The sequence below is a fragment of the Saccopteryx leptura genome, chromosome 2, assembly GCF_036850995.1.
Source record: "Saccopteryx leptura isolate mSacLep1 chromosome 2, mSacLep1_pri_phased_curated, whole genome shotgun sequence".
NCBI lineage: Eukaryota > Metazoa > Chordata > Mammalia > Chiroptera > Emballonuridae > Saccopteryx > Saccopteryx leptura.
The window spans coordinates 143,424,593-143,437,423 of record NC_089504.1 but is presented as its reverse complement, the minus strand read 5'-3'; the positions used below and the strand labels follow the sequence as shown (position 1 = coordinate 143,437,423).

The following is a 12,831-nucleotide window of genomic DNA, read 5'->3' as shown; positions in this document are numbered from 1 at the left end:
CTGCCCTTCTCAGTGTTTTCCTAGATCTTATATATTTATTTTCCCACAAATATCAATTCATTTATGTAAAAATCTTGTTGGTATTTTTATTGGGAGTGTTTAAGCTATATCTGTTAGGGGCTGCTGACATTTTGATGGTTTTGAGACAACTTAATAAGATCTGTCTTTCCATTTGTATTTTTCAGGAATGTTTTATAGTTTTCTTTTTTTTTTTTTTTTTAAAGAGGCAGAGATAGACAGGGACAGACAGACAGGAACGGAGAGAGATGAGAAGCATCAATCATCAGTTTCTCGTTGCGCGTTGCGACTTCTTAGTTGTTCATTGATTGCTTTCTCACATGTGCCTTGACCGTGGGCCTTCAGCAGACCGAGTAACCCCCTGCTGGAGCCAGCGACCTTGGGTCCAAGCTGGTGAGCTCTTTGCTCAAGCCAGATGAGCCCGCGCTCAAGCTGGCGACCTCGGGGTCTCGAACCTGGGTCCTTCCGCATCCCAGTCCGACGCTCTATCCACTGTGCCACCACCTGGTCAGGCTATAGTTTTCTTCATACAGATTTTGAACATATCTTGAGTTTATGCTTAAGTATTTTATCTTCCTTGTTGCCTTTGTAAATGAGGTTTGCCTATTTAAGCATTTGTTTTATTGGATTTGGGGGAAAAATTATACTTCCTCTCCCCCTTTCCTGCTCCAGATATCTGTTCTCCTTTTTCTTTTCTTACAGTCCCCTTCTGTGTAATTAAGGTGGCTTGACAAGGGGAGGTGAGTATACTTCAGATACCTCTAGCCCAGGGGTCTCAAACTCGCGGCCCGGATTGTGCTTGTTGTACTGATTTTTTTTTGTTTTCAACTGCAGTGAGAAAAGTGTTGGTTAACAGTTGCCTTTTGTAGACCTAGTGCGGCCCGCCGAACAGCTGTGATCTTGCTCTGCGGCCCACATGCTGAGTTGAGTTTGAGACCCCTGCTCTAGCCTGATGTGTAGAACCAGATCTCTGAATATGTTGGGGACGAAGATGAGTAAATCAAATGAGGACTGAATTTATGATTTTGCTTAATGAGCAGTATAACTTTCTGTGCATGCAGCTAATTCACTGACACCTGGGGAGAAGTATATGTGACCACTTCTCTCTCATGTAGGCCTGCTCTCTGTTAGGCTAGACTGCTTAATCTTATATGGATGTGAAGACAAAACTTAAGTAAATAACAGAGGAGTGCTAATTTGGTTTAGGTATGGGGGTCCGGAGAAGAATTGATGCCCCTTTTTGCTGGATTCTTACTCTTATTCAGTCGTAGTGACTGAAAAGCTCTGGTCTACTACAGCCTCATTAATAGGAATGAGAATAAAAATACTTAACTGTAATAACACTGTGGCATGAAACAGCTATACTTATTGAAGAATTATAAAATTTAGTGTTGATGTTCATTTAATGTAGCTTTCAGAAATCAATATAGTATTTTAATGGAGCTTTCTCTTGGGTTGTCAAAAGGTGATAAAAATGAAGAAAAGTACTTTTGGGGGTTCTGAGACTTTGCTGGATAGAAAAGAAATGGCATTTTTATAAAAATGCCATTGCTTTGTTCCCTTTTGAGCATTGAAAATTCATTATTAAAGAATTAAATCTTGTTAATTTATTTGATCTTTTATAAATATGTACCTTTATAAAGCTGAGTAATGGTTTTAAGGTAATAAATTACACTTGATTTAAAAAAAAATAAATCTTTTAAAATGATTTCAGATACTGAATTAATTTTTTTGTTTTGGGTCTCTTGTAACTTGCTATTTTTCAACTTAATGAAGTTAATCAGCCTTTTATGGTGCTTTTGGTTAGGGTTTTTATCTTCCCTTATCTATAATTCAGTGAGAAATGTAATTTTTAAAAGAATTGCATTCAGACCAAAATATTTATGCAAGTTTCAGACACTTAGTCATTACCATTGAATACAGTGAACAATATGAATCATAAAGGATGTGAGTCATTTTAAAATTGTAAATGCTTGGCTATGTCAACCAGCAGATCGGTTTTTACACTCCATACATATTTGTTAAATATTAGTTGTTGGGTGAATAAAAATATTAAGATTAAAAATTGCAAAATCAAAATGGGAACAAAACATTTTATTGCTCTGTAAGGTATTTTCTGCTTAATGTATTTCATTCTGAATTATATTTCTTGGTATTTCAGTATTAACTTTGATTTACTTCACACCCTGTTTATATTTACATAACTCTCTTTGCAAGGGGATCTTGAGTGTTTACCTCCTTACTGCCTTCTTAGAAGTAGGTGTACCCAGCAGTTGTTGGATTACACTGCCATTCTGCCGTATTTTTAAAACATGTTCTGTTCTTTGAAAACACCTTGAGTTATCTAATTGATCATCATAGCCTCACTATTTATTTGCTGCCTTTCAATTGACAGTCTTATATACAAAGCATGACCTTCCTAAAAGTTTGTATAGTGGGTGCATGCCCATGTCAAGGGGGGGGGGTTGATGAACAATGTCAGGACAGGCTTCTCAGAGGGGCTGCCATTTCAGTGAACTATAAGGGTGAGCACCAGGCGGAGGAGGGAAGGGGAAGAGAGTCAGGCACAGCCTGGGTATAGAAAGGGGCTTGCAGTCAGGTGAGGGCACGTGTGGCCTTGGGGCAGGAAACACCTAGATGCCACTTGTGTGCTGCACAGCTCCGCAAGCATTGCACGTTGTATGAATGGGAGCATGCAGGGACTTCAGACCAGACTTATATGGCTAGAAGTTCTGGTATGTTATCCTTTCCCTTACAGGTCAGGTTACTTTTGCTAAATGGTAGACTGAAAAACCTCTCTTCATGGGGCACTCTTTTCATCTCAGGAACATAGTCATCAAAAGACTTTCCCAGTGAAGAAAAAAAATTTTATCTATAAGCACTGGGGTCTAAATCCCATAAAAATGAGTGAACTGAATCTGAAGTACTTCATCTTCCCAGGAATTAATTTCTGAACACCTTTATAATCTTTTCATTTACTGTCATTGCATAGTCAGAAAATGACGTGCAGTGTGGTCCTCCCATTCTTCTCTGCCCCTCACCCACAGTTGTCTCAGTATGTTCTTTGTGCATTTTGAAATGTTACATTGAAATGTCACTTGATAGAGGTGATAATCCTTGATAAAGGTTATCTCTTTAAACGGCGTTGCCGCTTTAAACCCCACAAATTCCTACCCGTGCATAGCACTGTTCCCAGTTTCTCGCCTTTCCTTGAGCTTTGTCTTTCAACAGGATTTTGGGAACTGACTTGGCACAGTGAGTTTGGGTTGAGCGGTGTCCTGCGGTGGTAGAGCGCACGGTGTGGTTGGGGTTGAGCGGTGCCCTGCGGTGGTAGAGCGCACGATGTGGTTGGGGTTGAGCGGTGCCCTGCGCTGGTAGAGCGCACGGTGTGGTTGGGGTTGAGCGGTGCCCTGCGGTGGTAGAGCGCACGGTGTGGCTGGGGTTGAGCGGTGCCCTGCGCTGGTAGAGCGCACGGTGTGGTTGGGGTTGAGCGGTGCCCTGCGCTGGTAGAGCGCACGGTGTGGCTGGGGTTGAGCGGTGCCCTGCGCTGGTAGAGCGCACGGTGTGGTTGGGGTTGAGCGGTGCTGTGTGGTTGGTAGAGCACATGGGCTTCTGGAGCTGGGCAGCTGGGGTGGAATCCTGGCTTTGCCACTTATTAGTTTTGGACTCGGGGAAATTAATGGTGATAATTTTATCACCTATTTAATAAAGTTGCTGTGGCGCTAGCATGATACCTGGCATGTAGGAAGTGCCCTTTTGAAACCAGTCCAGCTTTCCCTAGTTCCTCCCAGATACCTACCTGCTGGCTATTGTTATTTTCATTACATTCTTCCTAGTTAAGCTTCACCCCTCTGCTTTTTTGTCTTCAGAACAACTTTAGATCTTTATCTTAAGTATTTGTGATTGGGTTTTAAAACTTACCCCATGAGTGATGGTTTCATGCAGTTAATGCTTACAGTTTTCTTTCTCCAGCAATAATAAGGTTTAAGATCTGCTGGCATCTCTACAGTGATAAAAATCCCTGTGATAAATTAGCATAAATTTAGCTTTTACTCACCAGATTGGCTTTGACTTCCTACAGACTTCCTAATTGCGATTTGAGTGGGACTTTCATTTCCTCTCCCTAGGGTCATGGCAGCGAGCCTCAGGGATAACCTCAGGTCATTTGCAGTCCTCCCAGATTTCAGGTTCTGAATTTCCTTTAGGATCTTGCATTTTTCACTGACTTCAAACTTTGCTGCAAAATGTTCTATGTTCAAGTCTTATCCAGTTTTCTAATTGAAAATATTCCTACTTACAAATGCTAAGTCAAAAACAGTATTTGGGGCCTGACCTGTGGTGGCGCAGTGGATAAAATGTCGACCTGGAAATGCTGAGGTCGCCGGTTCGAAACACTGGGCTTGCCTGGTCAAGGCACATATGGGAGTTGATGCTTCCAGCTCCTCCCCACTTCTCTCTCTCTGTCTCTCCTCTCTAAAAATGAATAAATAAATAAAAATAAAAACAAAACAAAACAGTATTTGGTTGAAAATACAAGAATCACAACTCAACCACTTAACCACTACTACATTGTTTTCGAAAATATATTCCTTGGGATGTATATTTTATTTTACAGTAACAACGGACTCTGGTTAAAATATATGTGTGTGTGTGTGTGTGTGTGTGTGTGTGTGTGTGTGTGTGTTGGAACTAGCGGACCAAACAACATGCAACAGATGTATTTTGTTTTTCTTAGAGTTTGTCACGTGCCAGTGTGAAAGCCCACGGAGAATGGATGGTGTTCAGCAGTTCTTAAGTGTCCTCACTTTTGGGGCCCTTCTATGCAGTTAGGGTTCTGTGGGAAATGTAGAACTGTGCTGTCATTTCACACTCCTGCCACTCCATGCCCCTGTCTCATTTCTTTGCAGTTCAGCCTCACCGCTGTTGTCAGAGTGATTTGGGACTTTTATTAGTTTCTCTCAGAGCTTTTAGCCATCACCTCAGAGCAGTCAGTGTCTCTGGGTGTTCTCTGCCCTTGAGCCTGTTAAGACTTCTGCCTTGGAATAATTTCCCTGTCCTCCATTATCTCTCTGGGAAAAGCTTTCCCTGGTGCCCCCAGTGATTTACCATTACCTTCTCCCTCCGCTGAAACGTGAGATCATAATCTGTTTAATTCATTAAAAATACTTGTTGAGCATAAGCTCTTTATGAGACCTTAAATGGAGGTTGTCAATATTAAGCTGATTGAATGTTATTTATATATATTTGTCTTTTTATTTTCTTTCTCTAGTGTTCTTTTGAAGATGACCACATCCGCTCCCTATTACGGCCTTTAGAACTGGAATTGCAAAAGACAGTGCATACATACTGTGGTAAAATTTACAAGATATTTATCAAACAGCTAACAAAAAGCATACAAGACCGTTATGATAGACCACTGAAGGAAAGGTGATTCTTGGAGCCCATTAAATCAGATGACTCAAACCAGCAAAATATTTAAGGATATATGTGAAGGAATAGCCTTGGATGAAGTGTTCAGGAAAGAATTATTCATCTTCAGAATAACTTTTTTTTCCTGAAGACGTTAAATGAGCAATATATTCATTTAATGAAGAATAAGTTAAAGTCTTGGACCCCAACAAAAAGACATTTTTCATCTCTGATGTTTTATGTTATTTGTTGTCATTCCAGTATTGATAAAATATTGAATGGTTGTAGCCTATAGACTTTGGTTGACTCTTATTCTCAAGTGAGTAAGAGCAGTAGGTGTGTGGATGGAGAAGATGTCAGATGTACCTCATAACACAGTGGGAACATTTGAACTGTGAGTATAGCAATAATTTTAAGCCAGCACTAACCTCACTTTAAAAGTGTGAGAAAAACATTGTTTACAGGAGCAGAAAAAGATTCTGTTTCTAAAGAAATGTGATGTAACCATTGACAATCTCTGTGTGCCTTTATAGATTTCATCTCTGTTTTTAAGTCTTTTTGTGACAATCATGCTTAAAATTATTTTTAGAATACAAGTAAACTGCATGTTTAAAATTGAGTTGTATAAGAAAGTGGAAAAAAACCAGTGATAATTGTGGAAATTTAGTCCCTGTGTGTGTGCTTGTGAAATGCAGTCTTTTCATTTATATATGCTAAATTGTCTTGCCAAATGCAGATCTAAGATTGTTAAACAGATATTTGGGGAACTTTTTTTTATTACTTTAAATGAAGATTTTCAGCTTTACTGGGCATTCTGGAAACAAACGAAAAATGCTGATAATGAAGTGAAAACCTAAATACCATGTGATGGTGGAAAATGTGATGGACCAAAATGCATAAGCTATGTATTTCCTGTGAACAGTAATTTTAGTTGAAATGGAACAGAAAAAAGTGGTCCTTTAAGCTTTTTTTCTTCTACCTCAAAATAGCTTTGCAAGGTATTTTTGAAGAAGCAAATTTATAGGGCCTTACTTTAAGTTCGACAGCTTTCATGGATGATTTGGAAAATTGTTACCTCTGACTACAGAAAAAGTAATCAACGTGAATATCTTCCTGTTTGAACATCACTTAAGACAAACTTAAGACAGTTATTTTTTTTAATCTTGAAAATATAAGAAATATTACTTCTCTTAGTGTTCCTGACCACTGTCTAATATAAGTTTAGAGGGTATATAGAAGGTTGTTTCAAACAGTCCCCAGGTAAGGCCATTGCCTGCCTGGCTGTGTTAGACTCTCGGGGGAGCTTGTTAAGAACAGATTCCTGGGCTTCACCTTTGAAGACTCTGGTCCACTGTGTCTATGGTGGGGTCTACAAACATTTTGTTTTTAATGAAGAGATTTAAAAAGTGTACAAAAATAGGAGAGTACAGTAGTGCTGATTGTCCAGTCAAGCACTTATCAATATCTTACCAGCATTCTGTCATCTATTCCTTTATTCTTTGTTCATGAATCTTAAAGAAAATCCCAAACAGCATGAACACTTTGGTAGCTATAGTGGCATCATGCCCCCTCCATATTAAATGACTCTCTAGTCTTTAAACAAATTCCCCTGATTGTCCCCAATGTTAGAATCAGGGTGCAAAAAAGGTCATGTTATGATTCTATTTTTAATGACCACTTTAGGATGGTTTTGATGTCAGTTTGGGAACCACTGGAAATCATTATACCAACTGGAAGGTTGAAACTAGGATATCAAAGTTCTTGGCACAGTTGGTGGTTGTAATTGTGATTCTGAAATATTAGAGGAAGTATTTGAGGTTATTGATAAGATGTGAATTTATATTATAAGCAGGTTCCTTAGATTTAATTTCCTCAGTGAATAGAATCTCAGCCCCATGGGCTCTGATATGATTGGTTGGGACTATGTAGTGTGTTCATAGTTTAATCCAACTGGACTGTATACTGTGGTCTCACACGTTGTGGCTTATTCACACTGCCACATACTCTACATTGTTGATCACTTGGAAGATGCCTCATCTGGTTTATTCAGATCTGGCCTAATTGGGCATTTTACCATAAATGAGACTACGGTGTAAACTTTCCACTGAGGTATTATTTCTGCCTAAAATTTAGGATATCATAGAAAGTCCATAAAAATATTAAAATGAGTTTTCTAAATTTATTTTTAGATAAAGTAACTTTTTCCTTGAGAATTCTCAAGAAACACAGCTCTCAGTGTTAGAGGTTAAATTATAGAACAACTTAGAGAATATTATATATTTTTTTTCATAAAACAGTATATCTATGCAGTTCATATGAGTTACATCATATATTCTTTGAGCTTATGTGTTAGAACAACTTTGACCTCAGAACTATCTCTGGGCTTCAGTATTACCAAAGTGGAATGACTAAAGCATAGTCAACCTTCATTTGTATGAAGTAGTCATCTTAAAAGAACTTGGAAAACTTTTAGAAATATATATTGCGATTTACATTTTAAGAAAGTACATACTTTTTTTTCACTATGAAGAGTAGTTCATAATGTATTAGGTAACCCAGTTATCTTTGGACACTTTAGAACATGAAATAATATTACTGCTTGCTGTTGCTCTCATCTTGCCTCCAGTCAGACGTTGCTGGTGTAAGTGGAAGGAAAATCTGACTCTGAACTAGGTCTGGATTCTCCTCCTGGTATGGACCCAGGCATGTCATTTAACCTGTGTGCCTTGGGTTTGTAGATAATCAGTATGCCCTTCTAACCTCATGAGACCTGGAAGTCATGAGTTGCGAAGTTATGAGACTCAAAAAAATAATGGATTTGAAAACATTCTTCATGGCTTATGTCATGCTTCATCAGCGTTAGTGCTGAAATTCTGTTTTGCCCTGTTGTCTTCCGTACAGGTCATTCTATCTCCTTAGGCTTAGTGTTTTGACATGTATTATATCTCCAGTATTAATTCTTTTATGTGTGGAAGAGTTTTTAAGGAAGAGAAAGCAAAGAAGAAAAGAATAAGTGAATGATCAAAAAAGAAGGAAAAGAGAGGAAGTGAGAAAAGTAAGGAAAGAGAAGGAAGTAAGAGTGATAATGGCAAAAGGCAGAGTAAGAATAGATGGAATGAAAGTGGGGAAATTGAGATGTGAGGTGGAGGGAAATGATGTGGAAACAGGTACTTGCCGAGTGTAGTCTCCTCCCTTGTGCTGCTGTCTGCTTGCCTTCCTCTGGTTCAGTGCCGGAGGCCCTCTGGGGTCAGAAAGGGCGCTGGCTTTCACAGGAGGCAGCAGAGCTCCCTTTGTTTGGTTTGTTGATACTGGACTTGTTTCCCAGTCACTCTACTCCAGGGGTCCCCAAACTTTTTACACAGGGGGCCAGTTTACTGTCTCTCAGACCGTTGGAGGGCCGGACTATAAAAAAAAACAACTATGAACAAATCCCTATGCACACTGCACATAGCTTAAAGTAAAAAAACAAAACGGGAACAAATACAATATTTAAAATAAAGAACAAGTAAATTTAAATCAACAAACTGACCAGTATTTCAATGGGAACTATGGGCCTGCTTTTGGCTAATAGATGGTCAATGTCCAGTTCCATATTTGTCACTGCTAGCCGTAACAAGTGATATGATGTGCTTCTGGAGCCATGACGCTTGTGTCCTGCGTCACCGAAGTAGTACTGTACGTGAGCGACTCCGCGCTTTGTGGCGCCGCCACATACTGTACTCCAGGACCACCAATGAAAGAGGTGCCCCTTCCGGAAGTGTGGCCGGGGCTGGATAAATGGCCTCAAGGGGCCGTAGTTTGGGGACCCCTGCTCTACTCACCATTTACTGCCAGTGATTCAACATTTTTTTTTTTTGGCTGGATCCCAGTTTATGAGGTAGAGCCTATGGAAACATGATGACCGGCCCTTTTAGTCAACGCAAATGTTGGATTATGGAAGACTAACCACACAGACTCACAGGAGTGGTTAGGTTGGAGGGCTGGGCTTCATTAGGTCTGAAGAGGCCCAGCAACTTATTGCATCATTTTTCCAAGATAATACTGATAGGAAGCCAGGTTTGGGAATCACTGCCCTACCTTGAATGGCAGCTTAAACAATGAATCACATCTGTTGATTCCTAAGTAGGCATACTTTCAGTTGAATTGTTATGAATGGGTTCAAGAGAACAAGAGACAGCAGAAATACATTAAAGGAGAAAACCTTAAAAAGAGTATTCACTGTCTCCTTTTTCATAAGTTTATAGTGTAATAAATGCTTTAGTAGTAGTCAGAATCTCTTTGAAGTGTTTTTAGAAAGACCACAGATCTGTTTTTTAAATAACTTTTTTGGTTTTTTAGAGTACATGGAAAAGAAAAGTAGGGGAGTAATGTGTCAGGTGTGGGCTCAGTTATTCATTTATTAAATGTAATTTCAAGTGTCTTAAAACAATTGCCTTTTAATATTTAATAAAAGTAGATTAAATAATGATTTGTACTATAACAGTTATCTTTTTATACACTGCCAAAGCAACCCTTTTTTGCCTTTTAAATTCTGGCCAAATTGTTCTGATGTTTACTGTTTCTTAATTCATGAAACACGAAACTATTTTTAAAATTACCAGTAAGTTAGGCCCTGGCCGGTTAGCTCAGCGGTAGAGCATCAGCCTGGCGTGCAGGAGTCCCGGGTTTGATTCCTGGCCAGGGCACACAGGAGAAGTACCCATCTGCTTCTCCACCCCTCCCCCTCTCCTTCCTCTCTGTCTCTCTCTTCCCCTCCCGCAGCTAAGGCTCCATTGGAGCAAAGATGGCCCGGGCGCTGAGGATGGCTCTGTGGCCTCTGCCTCAGGTTCTAGAATGGCTCTGGATGCAACAGAGTGACGCCCTGGAGGGGCAGAGCATCGCCCCCTGGTGGGCATTCCGAGTGGATCCCGGTCGGGCGCATGCAGGAGTCTGTCTGACTGCCTCCCCCTTTCCAGCTTTGGAAAAATGAAAGGAAAAAAAAAAAAACTACCAGTAAGTTATAATGTTATATAAACTTAAGACAAGTCTGAAAGGTGATACAAGATGGCCCTGGATGGTTGGCTCAGCAGTCGAGTGTTGACCCAGCATGTAGAAGTCCTGGGTTCATCCCCAGTCAGGGACACAGGAGAAGCAACCATCTGCTTTTCTGCTTTCCCTTTTTCCCCTCTCCCCCTCCCTCCACCTCTCTTGCTCTCTCATTCTCTCTTCTCCTCCCACAGCCATGGCTTGATTGACTTGAGCGCGTAGGCCCCAGTGCTGAGGATGGCTCTCTCCAAGTCTCACCTCAGGTGCTAAAAATAGCTCGGTTGCAAGCATGGCCCCAGGTGAGCAGAGCCTCAGCCCTAGATGGGGCTTGTCTGGATGGATCCTGGTCGGGGTGCATGCAGGAGTCTATCTCCTCTACTCTTACCTAAAAAAAAAGAAGAGAATGTTCTTTTTTTAAACTGAAAATGAATATGATGGGCCCTACCTGCATGGCTCAGTGGAAAGAACATCATCTGCATCGAGTTCACAGGTTCTACTCCCTGTCGGGGCACATGAGAAGCAATCAGTACACAACTAAATGGAACAACTAAGTGGAACAATGAGTTGGTGCTTCTTTTTCTTTCCCCACCCCTTTTTCCTGCCTCCTCCTTTCAGATCAATAAAAAAATAAAGAATGAATATGATATTAATTCAATTATCTAGCTAGTACAGAATCATGAGAAGAACTTGGAATTAGCGTATTGGACTAGGCGGTTTAAAATTAATTATCAATGTCAAACTTACTTTTAAACAGAATATATGTATTGTCACCTCATCTATCAATAATTCCAAATGGCTAACAGAATTATATAGAATTATATATAAACTCAGTTTTCAAACAAAAGAGCCTTTGAAAAGATTTAAAAGTTTTTCTCTTACTGCTAATACTGTGAATGCTATATGGAGGATCTGTGGTCAGATGTTTTGATATCAAATTTAACTGATGTGGAGCCTTTGATTATGTTTAGTATATACACAATCTGAACATGTGAGTGTATTCACACACATAACACCCTAGCCACTCCTTGTAAAAATTGAACAGAATGCAATAGTGTACGTTGCGTAAAAAGTAAATTGACTTTGACTATGATGGAAAATAGCTATTCTCAACCTTTGTATAAAATCTCTTCAGGGAATATTGGAATGTTGTGCAAAAATAATTCAGGGCTTGTAGTATAGCTGTAGCATATGTCATTTGTTCAAAAGTTAGCAGAACACACATGCATTGTATTCATTATTTGCGAGCTGGACCAGTGGTTTCTGATGGGTGCTCTAACAGAAGATCTATGAAGGAGATGGTTTGCACCTGTTCCTGAAATCAAAAACTGGGAAAAGTTGCAGATGTTTCAAATTTTTGCAAGTGGTTTGCATAAATGTATTAATTTGAGTGGCATGGTTGTAAAGCTGCAGAAGGCAGCCTGGCGTACTGTGATTTCAGAGGTCACTACCCTTAAACTGCCTTTTACCTTAAAATACTGTGGTTTTAGAATAATTTGGATGTCTTCCTCCAAGTATTTTATGTATCTTGGCATTTATTAAAGGGGAATATAAGATTATAGATTTAGCTGTTACCTGAGAATAATGGAAAGTTTTGTTTGGGGGGAGTTTAACTCATCTTTTCTTGAGAAACTGTTGCTGTTACTAAATAAACATCTCAGTAAATGTTTAATTTCTTCAAATGATTTGTCTGAATTATTCTAGCAATCAAATAATTTTGGAATGTTTAGGATGCTTCATAACTAGGAGTGTAGAAACTATACCCTAAGGCCCTGGTTGACAAAGTACGGCTTGCAAGCCACATGCAGCTCTTTGGCCCCTTGAGTGTAACTCTTCCACAAAATACCATGTGCAGGCGCTACCTCGATAAGGAATGTACCATAATGAACTCATGATCCTAATAAATTATTCCACATATGAGGCACTTGAAGGAAATCTGTTCCTTAGGACAGTGGTTGGCAAACTCATTAGTCAACAGAGCCAAATATCAACAGTACAACGATTGAAATTTCTTTTGAGCCTGACCAGGCGGTGGCGCAGTGGATAGGAACCTACCTATATAGTTTAAGTTTAAAAAATTTGGCTCTCAAAAGAAATTTTGGTTTTGTTTTGTTTTTCTTGTTTTTTTTTTTTTGTTTTTTTTTGTGACAGAGTCAGAGAGAGGGACAGATAGGGACAGACAGACAGGAAGGGAGAGAGAGATGAGAAGCATCAATTCTTTGTTGCAGCATCTTAGTAGTTCATTGATTTGCTTTCTCATATGTGCCTTGACCGCGGGGCTACAGCAGAGCAAGTGACCGCTTGCTCGAGCCAGCGACCTTGAGCTCAAGCTGGTGAGCTTTGCTTAAACCAGATGAGCCCGCGCTCAAGCTGGTGACCTCG

General features: G+C 39.8%; 1 protein-coding gene across 2 annotated transcripts in view; it reads left to right on the top strand.

Moving 5' to 3' along the window:
- Nucleotides 1-12,114, top strand: part of GXYLT1 (glucoside xylosyltransferase 1) — a 54,613-nt gene extending 42,499 nt beyond the window's left edge. For both annotated transcript variants that reach the window (XM_066368974.1, XM_066368973.1), the window contains one exon: nucleotides 5,288-12,114. In XM_066368974.1, the coding sequence (XP_066225071.1) occupies nucleotides 5,288-5,449 (162 nt within the window). In that variant the 3' untranslated portion in view covers nucleotides 5,450-12,114. The remainder of the gene's footprint in view (nucleotides 1-5,287) is intronic.
- Nucleotides 12,115-12,831: the final 717 nt, after the last annotated feature.